Genomic DNA, 19,492 nt, shown 5'->3' with positions numbered 1-19,492 from the left:
CTCAAATCCCTGAGTAGTGTCTCTGTATGCCTTGGTAGTTGGAGACGGAGTTGCTGATAATTAACACGCAGGTGTTTAATAACTTATGATATGATTTAGCACAAATATTGGAAACACGTCGTAGTAAGCTGTAGTAATATACGTCTTGGGCGAAAAACACGCTGCGACCTGATTTTGAATGCCTGTTCTCCAATCTATCACCGAACCCAAGAAGGATATGTAAGCCCGTTCGCGTTATTAACTAATATGTTTGTTTATCACTCAAAACCCTACATCTGATAATAAGAATCCTACATATACGTTTCTGGTTTTTTTTCCATTTATAGAAAAAAATCCACATAAGACCTCAAAGTTTATTTCAGAAAATAAAAGATTAGATTACCATAAAAAACGAAACAATATATCTTTGGCGGGGTCTAATGTAATGGTTACATAAAATGTTTTCTTTACAGTCTAGTCTTCATTTTCACCGTAAATTCAAAAAATATTTTGGCGAATAAAAAATTAAATTAAAATTCTCTGGCTCCTAAACCTGCAGCACGCATAGGTATCACGAATGGTTATATAGTTTTGACACCAAAAATATTTCATTGAAACCCCGCCCACTCGGCTATTTCAAAAAGGTAATCAGACTTCCTGAGCATGTGCAATAAATTAAATAGCATTAACATCAAATTGATTTTTACGCATTTTAAAAACACTTGGTCTATCAGCGACGCGCGGTGGCGTATGCTGCTGTGAGCCTATATATAGAGTGATACACACACATCGGGGATTGACCTTGTGATCCATATAGTGTTGGAAATACGTATAGAAGTCGCAATTTGTAAACGGTCTATCACCATGCTCACAGCTATAAATGTTTTGATTTGTTCGGGGAAAAGGCGCCTATGAATATCTATACATGTAACATGTACATGTTAATAATATGTATGCATGTATCTTGATGAAATCGACCCTTAGCCTGCCTTTGCTGATAGTTCATGTGTGCCGTTCTGAAATTCAATGGACAACGGCGGTACTTTTACGGCGGAAATTGCTTCGAACTTTGAGTTGATGGTATAGACCAAGCAAAAGCAAAGGTCACTTTCATTAACGAGTTGTATGATAGTGCCTAATTTGCTCCGCTACAATGAGCACTCTGTAAGTATAACAATTAGTAATAAGCAAAAAAGTAAACACCGGCAGTAGCGTCGTCTAAATTATGTAAAAGAATCAACGATAGGATCAGAGCTACTCATACCGCCATTGCATTAGGGAGTGTTCAGAAACACATTGGTGGGGGGGCTGGTAAAAGGGAAGGGGGGCCAAAAGTTTTGGATCTTAAAAGAGGGGGACCAAAAAGTTTTAGGTGGTAGGAAAGGGGGCCAAAATGTTTTCCTCTACAAAACCCAAAATTTTCGCGCGCATTGAGCGGCCCCTCTATATCACTTTTAAAATGAGCAAGTTTTGGTTTTCAGTGCTTTTGTTTGAAAAAATTATGGCACTAAGTGTACACATATCTATTGATTAATATAACATGATGATCAGCAACATGCAACATCTGGGTTGGTCTAAGAAATACTGGCACTTTTTATCATAGAATTTTATATCTCTTCAAAGTAGGCTACAAATATGATTATGTACCAATCTGATCAAAATACAACTAAATCAAGAAAATATTGCAAGTAAATTGGATTTCTTTGCACGTAAACTGCATACATCAGTTTACGATTTCTCATTGCACAATAATTTTGTACACATATGCCCATAGGTAGATTTACAATACGGCAGAGTGGGCACAGGCCCAGGTACCACGGTCTTTGGGGGCCAAAACTGATACATGTGTACATTTGCGTGACCAAATTAATCTCATATTTGACCATTTTAGCTTTTTGCATATAAAATTTGTTCAAATTTAAACAATATTTGACCATTCAAGCCTCACTATGGTTTAATTCTTTGCGCGGTTCGCGCAATATTTGTACTATCATAATAGCCACGGATCGAAGTTATGCTGATGTGCCTATGTACCTCCAAATAAATCCTCTCTTTCATTTATCCCTGTAAAATCAGATAAACACCCTGATTTGGAACAAATCTAAATTGAGTATAAAATGAAAATTTCCTTGTGCTTGTATTTCATGCGCAATTGTCCCACCGAGAATGTTTCAAACATTTGCCCCCCCTCAATGACATGTGACCCAGATACCACACCACTGGAAACAACACTATTTTAATAGTATGTTTGATATACGATAAGGGGGGTCAAAAAGTTTTGTCAAAAGACGGGGGTCAAAACAGTTTAGCGGTCCATCGAGGGGGGGGGGGGCAAAAAGTTTTCGAGCAAAAAATTTGAGGAAGACCAGCCCCCTACCAAAGTATTAATGAACACTCCCTTACCCGCATCGCTGAATAAAACAATCCGAAATATAGTATACATTACAAAGATGTCGTCAGTGGCGTTCACAGGTTTTTATAGAGGTGAGTGTGTGTGTGTGGGGGGGCGGTCCTCGATTTCCACGACTGTTTAAAAATGTTATGATCGCTTCGTTGACCAAAGTAGTTAAGTTCATAAATACTGGGGGGGGGCGGCTAGACACTTGAAATTTTTGGAGTGAAAACTTTTTTGACCCCCTCCAGAGAACCTGAAACTTATTGGTACAATATGCGCACAAACATTTTGTATGCTCTTGTTCTTTGTACGTTTTGCCCAGCCCCCATCAAAGTATTTATGAACGTTCCCCAATTCTCCAATTTTCACCAGATTCGACCATGTGGGGGGGGGGGGGCGTGATCCCCCGACCACCACTTTGCGCACGCCACTGGATGTCGTCTTTAATATGATACCTCTTTGTGACAATTGAGCAAGACAGGGTGGAGATATCTGCTCACAGATTCTGGTATCGTCCAAATCAAAGGTGATAATGTCAATGGGATACCATGGCTAGTATGTAGAGTCCTATGTAGAGTGTTACTCAGAGCCCAAAACACCTTTTTCCCAAGTTCACTTCAGAATGCACAACAAAACACACTGTTTTATTAAGTTAACAATATCTAAGTCTGTAATCAAAAGTAAAGTATGATTTAACAATAATTATGTGATTCAACATAAATACATTACAAGTAGTCAGAATCAAAAATACACTGTTTAAATTGACTTAACCATCAGCCTTCTTCTTGGTTTCTAAGTTCTGATGTATATCCTGTTTCACTTGTCCTGCGAAGATCACTGTTCAGCGAAGTTCACTGAAGACTTTTATATCCTTTGCATAAAATCCACGCACAGTTGACTATCTCCAAAATGGTGCTATTATCAACTTTCACACAATTTGTTCAGGAAAACAGGTCTGCCTTCGATCCCCCTGTTTCCACTTACATTGACAGATGTGTTGTTTTATAAATCTACTTTTACAACATATGATCTAATTTGGGAATTCCCAAGATTATAAACATTAACCGTAACATTACAACACTTCCTGTGGGTATTTCCAAGATTAAGTCATAGAAATATCCATTTCACTTTCTCAGGATTTTGACAATGGTACAATACAATGAACATTCTAGAGAACAGGGGATTCCCAACATTCCAAAGTTAAATATGATTCAATTTGTTTTGATCAACTTGATGCATAAGAGGTGATTCCCAAAAATGTCATCTCTCTCTCATGAAATAAAATTTAATTGTAAGCAAAGATAAATAATCAAATTTAATTACTTAGGGCATATCATAAGAGTCTTGTAGAACCAATCATTTTAAAAGGTAAGTAAATGTTTCGTCCATACGAAGAACCTTTGCCAACGTCACTTTATTAAACTATTTCAGTGATTCTTTTGATCAGTGTTTGCATTCAGGATTATGAAGACAGAGCAAAAGAGGTATTGCCTGCCCCGGTATTTAATCATTACGTGGACCATGCAGATGAGGGCCAGACAATGGATGACTGTAAGGAAGCTTTTAAAAGGTAGGTCAATGAAATCAGAAAAATAATCTAAAGTTAAGATGTTTTACATTCAAAGTATATTAGAAACAGAAATTACAATACTTTGGTACAAATAATTATATATAACAAATCAAATTAAATCCATACGATACTTTTCCATGTATGCTACATTCATGACATTTGTTTTATCATTGTGAAGATACCGTTTGCGTCCACGTGTGCTGAGAGATGTTTCAAATCGTCAGTTTTCTACCACTATTTTGGGCCACCCTGTAAGTTTTCCTATCTGCATTTCACCAACAGCAGGTCAACAAAATGCTGATATTGAAGGGGACAAAGCTACTGCCAGAGGTAAGATTAAGTACAATTAGCGAAACCTGTTTTCGTTAATTGCTGTTAGCCCCGGTATCGATCGACGTTGAGGGCGTGTGCATTGGCCGTTGTCATCACAATTTGACTCCGGAATAGTTTTGATGGCCATTCTTTCAAATGAAAAATATAGTTTGCATAAATAACCACTTCTTAGGGAGTATCAGCAAGAACTTTGTTCAACAGAAGAAAGTTTAGTATCCATGGAATAAACAGGTACAATAACAGACTGGACAGTGGTCGAAATGAACTATATAACGGTGTAAATTGTCAATCGTGCAGTACTCATTTGATCATACTGCATACAGTGGACATACGAAAGCACGTACGCTATAGCAGGGGCGTAGCCAGCTTTCTTGGTCAGGGGGGGCAAAAATAAAATTTTGGGGGCACAGACGAAAAAAATTGCAGTTGCATCATACAATACATAGAGACTGTATGTCTTCGAGCTTCCCGAAAAGGGCCTTATTTGGATGATGTGCGCGCGTAGCGCGAAAAAATGGTATTTTACACTATTTTCGCCCATTATCCGGCTAAAAAGGGCTTTATTGTTACAATGTGCGCGCGTAGCGCGGAAAAATTTTGTATTTTACACTATTTTGGCCCTGAATTTTGCTAGAAAAGGGCTCCTTGCCCTTTTCTTTTCCTTTGCCCTCCTGATTTTCTCTTTCATTTTGTGTCAGAGGGGCACTTTTTCTTTCATTTTTTTGTCAGGGGGGCACTCTGCCCCCCCCCTGCACCCCCGCTGGCTACGCTACTGCGCTATAGTGATAACCGAGTGCAGCTACATTGTGTACATGTACCGTACTGATACACATTGCGGTCTCACGACGGCCATGGCGGCTGTACAACATGCAGCGTACGTTAGATGTACGGCTGAAGCGGACCAGTTTCACCATACTAAAAACGGAGAAAAGACCAGAATCATCGGAAAATTCAAAGGCAAAAAGATAAGTATTTGTCATTAATTGGTTAATTCGTTGGTTGATTGATTGAATGATAGGTTGATTGAATGATTAATTGATTAATTACCATACCATAATTGATTTGTTGATTGATTGGTTGATTAGTTGATCAATAAATAAATAAAGAAAATAAAGAAAAATAAAGAAAATAAATAGCAAATAATGAAAATAAAGTTATTAATGTTATTAAAAGAAAATCAATATAATCTACGAATCAATCCATTCCTATATTATTATTATCACATAATTATTATCATTATTACCAATAATAAAAATTAATAATAATAATAAATAAACAAAAGAAAGAAACAAGTATCAAATAAATAAAAACAACAGCCAAATCTACAAGACAATATTTAACAAGTTTACAATTTACAACGTAAATTTAAAAAATAAAAAATAGATAAATAAATAAATAAATAAATAAATAAATAAATAAATAAATAAAGGGGAATAAAAGAAAAGGAAAAAAACCCATCAGAGATCTAACATACTATTTAACAACGGCATTACACTTTGAACAGCTCCAAGTAGAGCTCCAAGTAGATAAAAAAAATAAAAAATAAAAAAATCAATAATTCAAACAACAACAACAAAACAAAAAAATAAATAAATAAATAAATAAATAAAAATAATAATAATAAATAAAATAAACAATAACAACATTAAAACTCACTATCAACACTACACATCAATTTTATCACTATTTAATAACAACTACACCTCATCCCCCCAAATAAATAAATAAATCAATTGATAAATAAACAAAGAATAAATAAACTATTAACCCAAACACACACACACAAAAAAAAATGTCACTAATAGGTCACTAATGGGGGAGCCGTTAAATCAAAATGCTTTTCTCACATCTCACTTTTATTCTAAAAAGTATAAAACCTATTGTAGAAAGTTTGGTGTCACTGAGTAGATAATTTTGTCCTTTGTCAATACAAAAAACCTCAAGTCAATCGGACAACTACTTTGTGATGCCCCCATAGGGTTGTACACAAAATTGGGAAAATATGGCACACTTCAAACCTTCGTATCTTAAAAAGTACAACTCGTATGGACCACAAATTGCACATATATCATCCTGGATTGTAGATCTACCTAATACTAGATCAATTATAGCAAACGATGAACTAATTAATTGCTTAATTAAATGCAAATTAAGACAGTTTTCCCATTACGTTACTGTAAAAAGTGTGCACGTAATGCTCCAGCATTTCTAAATGCCCTATCTCTTGCCTGAGTCACCCGGCTTATTATTAAAAAGTTTCGATTGATAATGTCATAAAAATCGTAAAAATTATTTGACAATTCTTAACCACCCTGTATGTTTAACACAGGGGATACCAAGCGACAGTGGACATCCCTAGTTATATTTATAATGATATCCATGTTCATGTTTGACAGTGGACATCCCTATTTATATTATTCTATAACGATATCCATGTTCATGTTTGACAGTGGACATCCCTATCTATATTTACAATGATATCCATGTTCGTGTTTGACAGTGCACATCCCTATTTATATTATTTCATAATGATATCCATGTTCATGTTTGACAGTGGACATCCCTATTTATATTTATAATGATATCCATGTTCGTGTTTGACAGTGGACATCCCTATTTATTTTATTTTATAATGATATCCATGTTCATGTTTGACAGGGGACATCCTTATTTATATTATTTTATTATGATATCCATGTTCATGTTTGACAGTGGACATCCCTATTTATATTTATAATGATATCCATGTTCATGTTTGACAGGGATATCCCTATTTATATTATTTTATAATGTTATACATGTTCATGTTTGACAGTGGACATCCCTATTTATATTTATAAGGATGTCCGTGTTCATGTTTGACAGTGGACGTCACTATTTATATTATTTTATAATGATATCCATGTTCATGTTTGACAGTGGACATCCCTATTTATATTATTTTATAATGATATCCATGTTCATGTTTGACAATGTTATCGGATGGGAACCCTATTTTTCTCGTTTGGGTTTCCGGATGTCGCTTCTTGGGGTACCGGTTAGGAACACCTAACTTCGGTGCGTTGGTGGGAGATGTGCGATCTTGCACTCGATTCACTAATTTCAAATTTGGTCTGATAAATTGGTGGATGAGACTGTCAGTCGGACCTTCCACTTTTCATAATCCACATTCATGCTTATTAGGACAATAGCTAATTTTCTTTTTCTTTTCTACAGATAATGTCATGCCGAAACGCAAACAAGGAAGTTCAGCAAAGAAAGACGCAAACAAAGAAGTTCAGCAAAAAAAAAAAAAGACGCAAACAAGGAAGTTCAGCAAAGAAAGACAGCAGCAAGCGTCCGCTCTCATGGCGTTAGCGGCGCAGTTAATAACAAACCACTAAATGCTATAACTCAAATCCACCAGAAATCACAGGACAGGCGTCGTCCTTGCCTGGTGAGCTAGGGGTGGTAGTACTGGGAGAAGTACTTGGACTGAAAGCGGCCCGCAACTGCCTGGGGTTAGGGCTGGTCAGGCAGCTTCTCCCACAGAAGGCTGAGGCGCATCCTATCCCGTTTTGGACACATCTATCAAACATGCACGAAATCAGGATGTACCCCACTCATGATATCAGGAACCATTGCATGCGCCAAGAGTGAGTCAATGCAACGGGGTTGTCATTTGTCTTTACGTATGGGAATGCCACCATTTGAACAATATTGGTCTATACGCAGTTTAAACTCACCATAGGGAGAGCGATCGAGTTATGTTTGCTAGTTCAAAGGTCTTCTTTTATTAGGACTCATGGTTTCGGCTCTTGCGGGGTTGGTGGCCGGGAATTCTAGCTGCACGAATCCGGATTCGCGCACCTCGAATCCCCGGTTGGCCCCTTCGGGAACAAATAGGGGTTGTGAAAAAACTTTTAAGCTTTTAGGTAATTGTGATTTGCTACAAATTGTTATATTTAGTCGTCCGTGTAGTATGGCGACAGCATAAACATTGTGTAAGTACATGTTGAAAGTATATGTTTTTATTCGTTCGCCTGTGTATGACGGTGACAGTTGGTAATTCAGAATTTAAAGGTGCTCTTGTGTTTAACATTGCACAGTTAGCCTGTGTATATACGGCTTTGTGTTTTTTATTCAGTATTATTGAGCCATAAAATTATTCCGTGGTCATTCCGCACAAAAGTTTGGTTGTCTTGTGTCTTTCTTCTTTGTCGTCGATATCCGGGGCTAAGTACAATTAGCGAAACCTGTTTTCGTTAATTGCTGTTAGCCCCGGTATCGATCGACGTTGAGGGCGTGTGCATTGGCCGTTGTCATCACAATTTGACTCCGGAATAGTTTTGATGGCCATTCTTTCAAATGAAAACCCACCCTACCCGCCCTTGTTTCGTTTCAAAAAAAAAAAAAAAAAAAAAGGGTGGGGCGTGGAGGGCCTACTTTTGGAGCCTGAGCGGGTTTTTCAGATTATTCACGTTGAGGGGACGCGCTTCTTCGGGAACAAATAGGGGTTGGGAAAAACTTTTAAGCTTTTAGGGACTATTGTGATTTGCTACAAATTGTTATATTTAATCGTCCGTGTAGTATGGCGACAGCATAAACATTGTGTAAGTACATGTTGAAAGTATATGTTTTTATTCGTTCGCCTGTGTATGACGGTGACAGTTGGTAATTCAGAATTTAAAGGTGCTCTTGTGTTTAACATTGCACAGTTAGCCTGTGTATATACGGCTTTGTGTTTTATGTGTTTTTTATTCAGTATTATTGAGCCATAAAATTATTCCGTGGTCATTCCGCACAAAAGTTTGGTTGTCTTGTGTCTTTCTTCTTTGTCGTCGATATCCGGGGCTAATGGATTATGTTCCCATTGACATTTATTTTACTTCTGCCTTAGACTAAGTTTGCACTTTCACATCTCAACTTGAGTTTGATCTGATGTTTTTTTATGAGTCATTGAAGGAAATAATACTACTGCCAGAGGAAAGATTAAAGGATTATGTTCTGACTGACTTTACTTTACCCCTGCCTTAAACCAAGTTTTGACATTTTCACATTCATTGAGGTGACCAAGTTATTAACATGTTATCATATAACTAGAGTACCCCGGGGCAGATTGTGATACCAGTACTAAGGTACTGATGTGAAATAGATTTTTTTGACATGGCAGTCTAGTCATGACACTACCTAACCATAGCAAATCTTCATCAATCTACAGTAGTGTACATAGTTGTGGGACTGATGGCTCAAGGTCCCCTCCAGAGGACAAAGTTATGGATCTGATGTATCAGGGTCCCTCCAAAGGACAAATTTGTGGGACTAATGGCTCAGGGTCCCTCCAAAGGACAAAGTAGTGGGACTGATGGCTCAGGGTCCCTCCAAAGGACATAGTTGTGGGACGATAGCTCAGGGTCCTTCCAAAGGACAAAGTTGTGGGGCTGATGGCTTAGAGTCCCTCCAAGGGACAAAGTTGTGGGACTGATGGCTCAGGGTCCCTCCAAAGGACAAAGGTGTGGGACTGATGGCTCAGGGTCCCTCCAAAGGACAAAGTTGTGGGACTGATGGCTCAGGGTCCCTCCAAAGGACAAAGTTGTGGGACTGATGGCGCAGGGTCCCTCCAAAGACAAAGTTGTGTGATGATAGCTCAGGGTCCCTCCAAAGGACAAAGTTGTGTGACTGATAGCTCAGGGTCCCTCCAAAGGACAAAATTGTGGGACTGATGGCTCAGGGTCCCTCCAAAGGACAACGTTGTGGGACTGATGGCTCAAGGTCCCCTCAAAAGGAAAAGGTGATCAATTCACCTTTTCCCATAAGCCTCTTGCGTGTAGACCTGAGATGAGCAAGCAATTATTGGCACGCGTTTCAGAATTTTACCCCCGGAGCTCATAATTATTGTGCAGCCCCTTAATACACAGAATATATATACCTTTGCGTTCTCTTCCTACAGCTGCAAAAAGTCTCGACACCATTATGATTGTCAGTACGGGTGCCATTTTCACATGTGAAGACATCGCATTAGCTGCCCCTAATGCCATGCTTTGGTTCCAAATACACCTGTTTAAAGACAGGCAAATGACTAGATTTTGTGTAAGGCAAGCAGAAAGAGCAGGATTCACGGCGGTTGTAGTGACAATCGATACACCTGTAATTGGAAGTAGCCGTAGTATGAAACGAAGGACAAGAAACGCTCCCAGGGAGCAATATAGGTAACACTATAAACCACAATGGCCTCATCCCAATGGCACGGTTCAATAACCTCAATAAAACAATCACATCACAAATTTTGACCTCAAGTTGCAGAGTATGAGGTTTTGTAAATTAAATTTTCAAAGGTCATTCAATGAATGTACCAATGTATTAGGGTTAAAGAACTGTGCCCGATAGATGAGCATGTAGTGAATTTTAGTCTAAGAATATATTCATGAAATCAGAAAAATAAAGCACTAATATTTGGATTAAAATCAAAAGCGTTCTGTTGTGGCCAGATGAAGAATCCAATTTCTGAAGTTGAAAATGTGCGTTTCCCTACATAGGTAGAAATTATCAAGTTCAAAGTGTTTGACTAATTCGAGGATTTTGTATTCCGATTTTTGGTATAATTAAAGACAGAGATAAAAAGAATTTATCGCGTCTGACGTCATCTGTCAATCAAACTCGATCACGGTTTGTTTACAAGTGTCGTGATGATGACTTGCTGAACGCGGCGGTATAACCGGTCGCCTTATTGTTAATTTTGCACTTTCAAACATGCAAACCATCTCAAAAGTTAGGTCTTTATAGTAGGAAACTTTCTTTGGCGAAGGCACCATGATGTCAACAATGCCTAGAAAAGCTGCTTTTTGCCTTGTAAAAGTACGTAATTTTTCGCCATTTGCTGCTGTTCCTTTTCTCCGGTCAGCACCAGATAGATCGGTCTTCCTTTTACGCGCTATTTACGTGTTAACCAATCAAAGATCGTAATTGACAGTGACATCAGAAGCGATAAATTCTTTTTGGGCGGGTGCGGCGTGCCGCACCCGCCCTGTATTCTCTGACTATTGACCTACTTTTTCACATGCCGCAGTGTTGAGAAAATATTCGTGCCGGTTATATCCCAAACACCCACAGAGATGATAGTTTACGGCAAGTTTTGTAATTATTACTTGCTTTTGATATGTAAGTTATACGATAAAGTCGTCATAGGCAGTAATGTGTTGGCATTAAAAGAAATAACAAAAATAATTATTTAAGTAATAGAAATACTATTTGGAAATTGCAGCAAGATTTGCAGATGTTTTTATTTGAACAGTACCAGTTCACCAGTTTTGCTAGTTTTCATAATCTTTGGGCTAAATTAACAGCATCGTGAAGGTCATATATATCATTTTATACTGACAGCTTATGTATGGACTTAAATACAGCTTGTATGTACATTGTGTTCAGTGTGTGTACATAGGCTATTTACTTTTCAAATCTTGTGACAAATTGTGCTTGATGATGTTTGTATAAGGTATTATAGACAAATTATTAGAATGCATGTGCACCAGGGAAATGGCCCAGGTTGAATAAAATAAATAAACATATGAATGAATATTTTATTCCCTGGATTATTTTTGTTGGGACAAAATAATGATATAGTTTAACGCTTTGAAATACAGTTATGTTAATCATAATAAAGTTACAAAGTTAAAAAATAATATCGAAATATTGTAAAATCAAAGTTTTCCCCTCCTCGTAAGTTGTATCAAAACAACGTATTGAGGAAATTGATATGACAGATTTTTAAACTTTGATATGGAAAGATACCCCAGCCCTGTTGTCTCACCAGAGAAGATGAGCAGAAGTCTTTCTATCTGATGATAAAAAAAACCTCTAGGTATGATTACGAAAATGTTTTAAATAACTATTTTATAACAATGTTTTATATAAAATGTTAACATAAAACGTCTTCTGTTATGATGTGAAGGGTTAATATAAAACAGGGAAAATCTGTTCCAACTGACCAGCAGAGAATAAAGGATAAGCAATAGATAAGATTAGAATCAGGAAAATATGACACAACCTTTCAAATGGGGGAATAATAAACGTATAAACGTATAAAGTTAAAAACTCTTTTAACTTTGTTTATACGTTTTGTGTTATTCCCATTGGAAATCGATGTTGTGTCATATTTTCCCTGTTTTTAATTGTGAAGACTTACTAATTCTTTAATTTCTCTTGACAATTTTTATTTGCCCGCCCTATTCCTTTTAAAAGGAATTTTTATTATCTCTGTCTTTAATTATAAGTGTGTTTTTTCCCCATTTGGTAACCAAATAACCATCAGTGAAAAAGAAGATGATATAGTTAAATGAAGACTAACGTTTAGTCTATACTCATGATTTTGAATTCCTAGACTCATTATGCCGTTGGTATTAGCTTTTCCCCAACTTCTAAGATGTTTTGAATACTATAGAAAATGCTCCTCCTTATTAGCAGAAACATTCATTGTGTGCTTCCCGCCATCTTATTTTTCAGAATGGTAAATTTTATGACCCAAACAACCCTGAAGTAAGAAGTGCCATAGCAAATGGTGATGTAGCCTTGTCGCGTTATTCGATAGAGCAGATAGTCACCGCAGAAACATGGGAAGGTATAAAATGGCTGAGAGGTATTACTAAGCTACCGATTGTTGTGAAGGGTGTGCTCACGGGTGAGTGTTTGTACACAAAATAAATATGAAAAATAAATGTGTCATTACGCATTCAATTTAATTAGAGACAATTTTTTTGTATTTAGGACTATTTTTCAAAAAAAAGTCACGAAAGAAAATCGTTTAACTTCATAAGTTGGTGGATCTTAACACTTTCCATTTTCTAAAGCAGTAACACATGTCTGAATATCATTTTATAATAATTCAAATTAACGTTATTGAAGCTTGGCAACAGTTAAGACCTCTTAAGCCGCAGCAACTGTTGCTCATTAGTGTAGAACTTATTTTTGAAAATTGACAAAAAATATAATATTTTTTGATACACCATTTGTACACCAACTGCAAAACAATTTGTAATGTAAGAATAAGCAAAATCCGCATCAAAACTCGCAGTGAATTGTGGGACAACTGAATGTGGGAATTGTGGGACAGTGTTTCCAGTTTTGGTTCAAGGGAAAACTGTTTTTTTGTGTACAAAATTTAGTTAAACATATTTTACTAGCAAAAAAAACAAGAACAGAAAAACATAGTTATACCAAAATTGTCAAAACCCGTCCAACAATGCCGGATGTTGCTTATTCTTTTCTTTCTTTAAGTTTAAAACACAATATTGTTGCCTTGTAATGAACTTAAGAGGAACAGAAACGTATAAAGAATATATCAGAGTACAATGAAGACGACCACATAGATAAATCACGTGAACAAGTGGTTCTGACATTGGGTCAAGAAGAAACTTTATATAACAATTTTGAAGAACACACCATGAAGGGTTTATATTATGGTTTTTATTTTCAATATTTCTTTGCTTGTATGTAGGTGACAGTTCAATTGAAGCCGTTCAAGCTGGGGTTGATGCCATTCTTGTATCCGCACATGGTGGCAGACAACTTGATGGAGTCCCTGCTACTGTGAGTTCTGTCTGTCTGTATGTGTGGGTGTCTGTCTGTATGTGTGGGTGACTGTCTGTGTGTTTTTGTCTCTTGAGTCGTCTTCATCACTGCTATCTGTTTTTTTCTCCAGTGATACTACTTGCTTTGTTACCTCTATGTATATGTAATAGCTGCCAGGTCTCATTATTAGCCTAGAGGTAGAGGGTGGTCATGTAGTTGGGTGTGCTAGGCTATCGGTTGGAAGGTTGTAAGATCATGAGCTTTCTCATTTATCCTCTATCCCACTCATTGTGGCCCTAAACGTGCAGACACCACAGTGAGTGCATAGCATGCCCATGTACCAGAAGAGCAATATCTGGACATGTTCAAGTTGCAGGCCTTTTCGTAAAGAGCAGGGGATCAGCCCGGGCCTGTTGTTGTCACACTCAGCATTGTGGTCAACTTGCGCTGCCCTTTGGGGCTTGGCAGCATGATCGACCCGTGGCGCGCTTTGAGGAATCTTAAGTATTCAGAAAGCGTGGATAAATGCCGTTTTATAATAATAATAATTATTATTATTATATGTTGAGATGTATATAATATATTAAGCGAAAAAGAGTCAAGTGGGCTATTCCATTTAAAATCCACACTACCCCTGTGGAAGATTTAGCTTAAGTCCTCCAGGGAGGGAGTATGAGTTTCAAATTGAATAGAAATTTCCATTTGAAATACTCACTCCAGCTTGGAAGATATAGATAAAGCTATAATACAAGGGAAGTATGAGTTTCAAAATGATTAATGACACAAGGGTAGTGTGGATTTCGACTGGAATAGCCCAATGGCTATAAAGCAGCTACTGCATATGAGATCTTTTTGCACAAACTTGCATAGGATAAACTATCCTTATCGTCTTCTTACTTTACAAAACCAATAAAAGTCACTACTACTACAAATAAGCCCAATCGCCATTCTAACTTCCGGTTTTTGAGAGCAGTTTTGGGACACTTTGACCTCTGACATTTCGGGGAAATTGACATAATTATTATTAATTTTCTTTAATATTATTGTCATAATGTTGATCATTAAAAATACTAAATAATTAATTTATGAAATACTAATATTTTTTATATTTGTTTTAATTATTGTAAAACATTTTAGATTATATTTTTTGTACGTACAAAAACCCAATATTTCTGAATTTTCTGAAAGGTCAAAGGACAAAGTGTCCCAAAACTGCAAAAACTGTCAATGCATTGCAAACTTCCAATGCCGATTGGGGATTATTGTTTGTCTGAACATCTTAACCTGTTTTTTTGGGTTTACTGACCATGCAAAACAGGGGTGTAGCCAGCTTTCTTAGTACGGGGCAAAATAATAATTTTGGGGGCAAAGACGAAAGCAAATTCCCACTTTCCATTTTAAATATTTAAGCTCATAAGTTGCTTTTCTTGTTAATTTTGCTTTAGATTGATGCTCTTCCAGAAGTAGTTAAAGCAGTAAAGGGCTCAGGAGTAGAGGTTTATATGGATGGTGGTGTCAGGCAAGGAACAGATGTGTTTAAAGCTCTCGCATTAGGAGCCAGAGCTGTATTCTTAGGGAGACCGGTACTATGGGGTTTGGCTATTGATGTAAGTACTGTACAGGCACATGTAGATATTGTGTGTTCCTTAAATTAGGAGTCAGAGCAGTAGACTCCGGTTTGGCTAAGGTAACGGTAAAGGAGTCGAACCTGCATTTACCAATATTAGGCCTATCAAAATATCACTCACGTGTTTAATGCTTGGTGTGTATGTCTAGATGAACATGGAGTGTCCGTTAATTTTACAACTGGGGTTTTAATCGATTGAAAACGAAAGGTATACTAATTAGGTACATGTATATAGAATATTCGAGGTTACATATCTGCGTTATTTAATCTTTTCCCATTCTGTTTTCAGTATTCAATTTCTAACGAATGTTTGATAACGAAAAACCGTACGTTATATAGAATGTCTGGTGGAAATATATTATCGATTTTACGGCATCAAACATTCGTTAGAACGTACACATTGCTGAAAATTAGATGGGAGTCGATTAAATAACGAAGACGTGTTACTTCAAATATTCTACATTGACTAAAAAGTCTGTATATGCCTTAAAGGGAGTCTCCGACAATCACAACATTATGCCTTATATGTAAGAAAAATAATTATCAAGCACGAATCACGTGGTTTTATTTAAAACAAACTCATAGTGACCATAAAAACGAATAAAAACATCCGTCTCTCAACACGCGATATTCAAAGTTCCCGTGTGCCGAAATTGTCGAGTGCAATGACTTCTCAGTAATACAATGAAGGCTGACGACAATCGAGCACAAATAACCATTTCGGCGCGGGAATTTTGAATATCACGTGTTGAGAGCCGACTGTTTTTATTCGTTTTTATGGTCAATATGAGTTTAATTTAAGTATAACCGTGTGATTCGTGCTTGATAATTATTTGTCTAACATTTCAGGCATAATGTTATGATTGCCGGAGACTCCCTTTAACCGTAACATTTTGTTTAACCTAGGAACATGTGGTGAGAACTGGGAGGTTGATTGTTGATTTGCTATGCCTTTGTGCTTTCACTGCTTATTGTATCGGTAACGCTCATTGATATAAAGAGGAAGGGGTCAAATGAGGTTTTATTGCAAGGTCAAACATACGTGTGTTAATTAGCTTGACCTGAGCGCAAGAAGACCGTAAGTCCACTTGGCCCCTCAACATGTATACACTAAAGTTACGCATAGTTTCTTAGGGTTTTATAATGTTTAATACATGTTCCAGGGTGAAAACATAATGAAAGGTTGTGAAAGATTTGTTTTATCCCCTGAACATGTATAAAAGATTACTAAACTTTACGAAACTATACGCAACTATAGTGTATACATGTTGAGGGGCCAAGTGGACTCACGGTCTTCTTGCGCTCAGGTCTTAAGAATGCCGGTACCCATTTAAACACCTGGGTGGAGAGGAGTAATCGAGATAAAGTGCCGTACTCAAGGGCACACCATGATCACCTCTGTTTCAGATGGACATTTTATTTTGAAAGGACCTACATGTCATTGTACATACAAGCAATACAATAAAAAAAATCAACATAGCCCCCGAATGAAAAGTATTTAATTAACTTTGTAATCACTCAAAAAGCATTTTGTGTGAATTTTACATCCGAACTAAGTGCTATTCAATTATGGGCCTTTATATTTTACATGTAAAGTCTATGAGGGTGATGATCAGAAATGGACGGCAATATTGAAAAACCCTCATTTTGGGCCATTTTAGACACTAAAATGACCATAAAAATAGAATAGCACCTAGTTCGGATGTAAAATTCACACACAATGCTACTTAAGTGAGTACAAACATAATTAATTACGTTTCATTCGGGGGCTATAGTAAAAACAAGAAATGTCCTATACCTTAATGGTTATGGCTCGAACCCGCAACCTTCCGATTATGATTCGGGTCCCGTTCCGCTCAGCCACCATGCACCCTGGGTTTTGCTTATACTGAGCTGCTAATGATTCCATATGTAATGCAGGTATTCGGTATAAGATTGCTAATCAAAGTGAAATGTTCATACACATGAATTTATTTGATAAACTTTCCATTGATAATCATGCATCATTCCATTATTTTCGTTTTACCTATCAGGGTGAAAATGGGGTAAAGAAGGTGTTGGAACTTGTCCGGGATGAATTCAGTTTAACAATGGCTCTTGCAGGTATGTCAAGACCTCATATCATATACTAGTACTAGGGGCATGCAGTTAACAGGCTATATAGGGGAATGAGTTAAGCAGAATGACCATAATTCAATTATTAACCCCTGAGCACTACCTGCCGATCTAACATTGCCACTGATTGGTCAATTACATGATATCTTCACTTTAATCACCAATCAGAATGGAGCTTTGCAAATAATTCACCCCAATTTTTTGTGTGGTGAAATTATTCTAACAATGTTGCTGATTGGTCCAATTGATAATAAACACTTCTTTTTGGCCAATCGGCAGGTAGTTCTCATAATGTAAGCTTAGACATATGGTATACATGATGATACTGACACGTAACTTCATGTTATCGTTTATTTATTTCATTTTTACAGGATGTTCCAAATTGGATGATATCAAAGCGTCCATGGTCGTTCATGAATCACAGTATCTCTCTAAACTGTGACGTGCCACACAAAGAGACAGGAATAGGGTCATATTGAGGCCAAGTGAACACCTAAGAGTGTGAATGACATAGAAGTGATGTGATCGATTGAAAGAAAGAATTGGGATCTTGATGCTTGTGCTTTCTTCTTAGAGTAAAAAGGAAGTGCACTGTCAAATAATACCCACTGGAGTTCAGTCTACCTGCATTGCACCATGGTGTGTCAAGTCTTTAGTGGATTATGACGTAATATCCCAACAAACACAAAACGTTTCGTTCGTCATTTTCGTTCGTAATGTTACACGTTGGCAATGCATGTACATGTATATATGAATGGCCAAGTGGTCCAAAAAACGCGTAAGATAAACGTGTAAGGTTACACGTGTAAGATTGCATCTTACACGTGTAAGATTGCATCTTACACGTGTAAGGTTGCATCTTATACGCGTAAGATTTCATCTTATACGTGTAAGAAGGAAGCGAGATTTTTAAACTGACGAATCAAAGAATCAGAAATCACAAACAACCAATCATATAATGCGTAACAAACTTCAACCAATGATATTCCCTTAGTTTTAATGATTAAAGCCAAATAATTAGTTTCGTTGAAATTCTCGCGAAGCGCTCGAAAATTTAGATTTTTACTGCTTGAAAGGGGCTCAAAATCCATCGAGGGGGCACTGTATCTGATCATGCGTTTATTCGGGGGTTTTTTCTGACGCTCTGAATTTTGCCGGCCGTAAAACAATCTTTCATAATGATTATGATGACTATGATCTCTCATACCATACCAACAATCATATTTGTTTTTGTTTCATTTTAGAGATAATTTGGATTCTCGCTTCTACCCTGTGGGCTCTTTTCTCTCAAATTTCATACCAGTTCTTCAGTATGTCAACCTTATAGTAAACATTGGTAAATCCATGAAGGTATGTTAGCCTTATAGCTAACCTTTTGACCCAAGTTACTCACGGTGTCAATAAGAACAAAACAAGCATAATAACTGCGTTGATGTGTTTTTATTTGAGACATTTTATTGATACTAAACGGAGATAATCTTAGGCTACATCTCTACAATAATACACAAAACACAATTTTTCTGAAATTTCACGATATGTCAGAGGGCAAAGTGTCCCAAAACTGCAAAGTCTGTCCCACAATGCATTGCAAACTTCGAATGCCGATTTGGCTCATGCAACGAAATTTATGTCAAAACCTTTTAGCGTCCATTTTGCATTCCAAAACACGTGTAGTTTCCAGAGTGTTGTGAATCAGTGAACAGGTTCACAACTTCATTAAAGAAACCCGATATCCAACAGTGATAATTTACCTTTAAGACCAAAAACAACAATGAATGATTTACAAATTGACATGAATATACTGTTTATGACACTCAACAAAACCGGTCACAGGATAATGTACATTATTCTCGGCACTTTTCTTTCCTTCTTTCTCTTTCTCTCCTTTTACTTTGTTTTATATTTATTTGTTTTGTTTTCTTTTTTATTA

General features: G+C 36.9%; 1 protein-coding gene and 1 long non-coding RNA gene across 2 annotated transcripts; both read left to right on the top strand.

Moving 5' to 3' along the window:
• Positions 1-767: 767 nt before the first annotated feature.
• Positions 768-19,084, top strand: LOC140139695 (2-Hydroxyacid oxidase 1-like). The gene is made up of 12 exons (XM_072161397.1): positions 768-1,143; positions 3,822-3,944; positions 4,123-4,274; positions 7,494-7,552; positions 7,783-7,912; positions 10,207-10,465; positions 12,634-12,649; positions 12,717-12,930; positions 13,747-13,838; positions 15,266-15,427; positions 17,481-17,550; positions 17,934-19,084. Exons 1-12 carry the CDS (start codon positions 1,133-1,135, stop codon positions 18,002-18,004), a joined length of 1,359 nt encoding a protein of 452 aa, XP_072017498.1. The 5' UTR covers positions 768-1,132; the 3' UTR covers positions 18,005-19,084.
• LOC140139781 (uncharacterized) lies at positions 8,044-9,065 on the top strand. Its single transcript, XR_011857180.1, has 2 exons — positions 8,044-8,191; positions 8,799-9,065. It is a non-coding gene; the product is annotated as an uncharacterized lncRNA (long non-coding RNA).
• Positions 19,085-19,492: the final 408 nt, after the last annotated feature.

Source organism: Amphiura filiformis, chromosome 18 (assembly GCF_039555335.1).
Source record: "Amphiura filiformis chromosome 18, Afil_fr2py, whole genome shotgun sequence".
NCBI classification, from domain to species: Eukaryota; Metazoa; Echinodermata; class Ophiuroidea; order Amphilepidida; family Amphiuridae; genus Amphiura; species Amphiura filiformis.
Note: the sequence above shows the minus strand (reverse complement) of the source record. Positions and strands in the feature narration are given on the sequence as shown.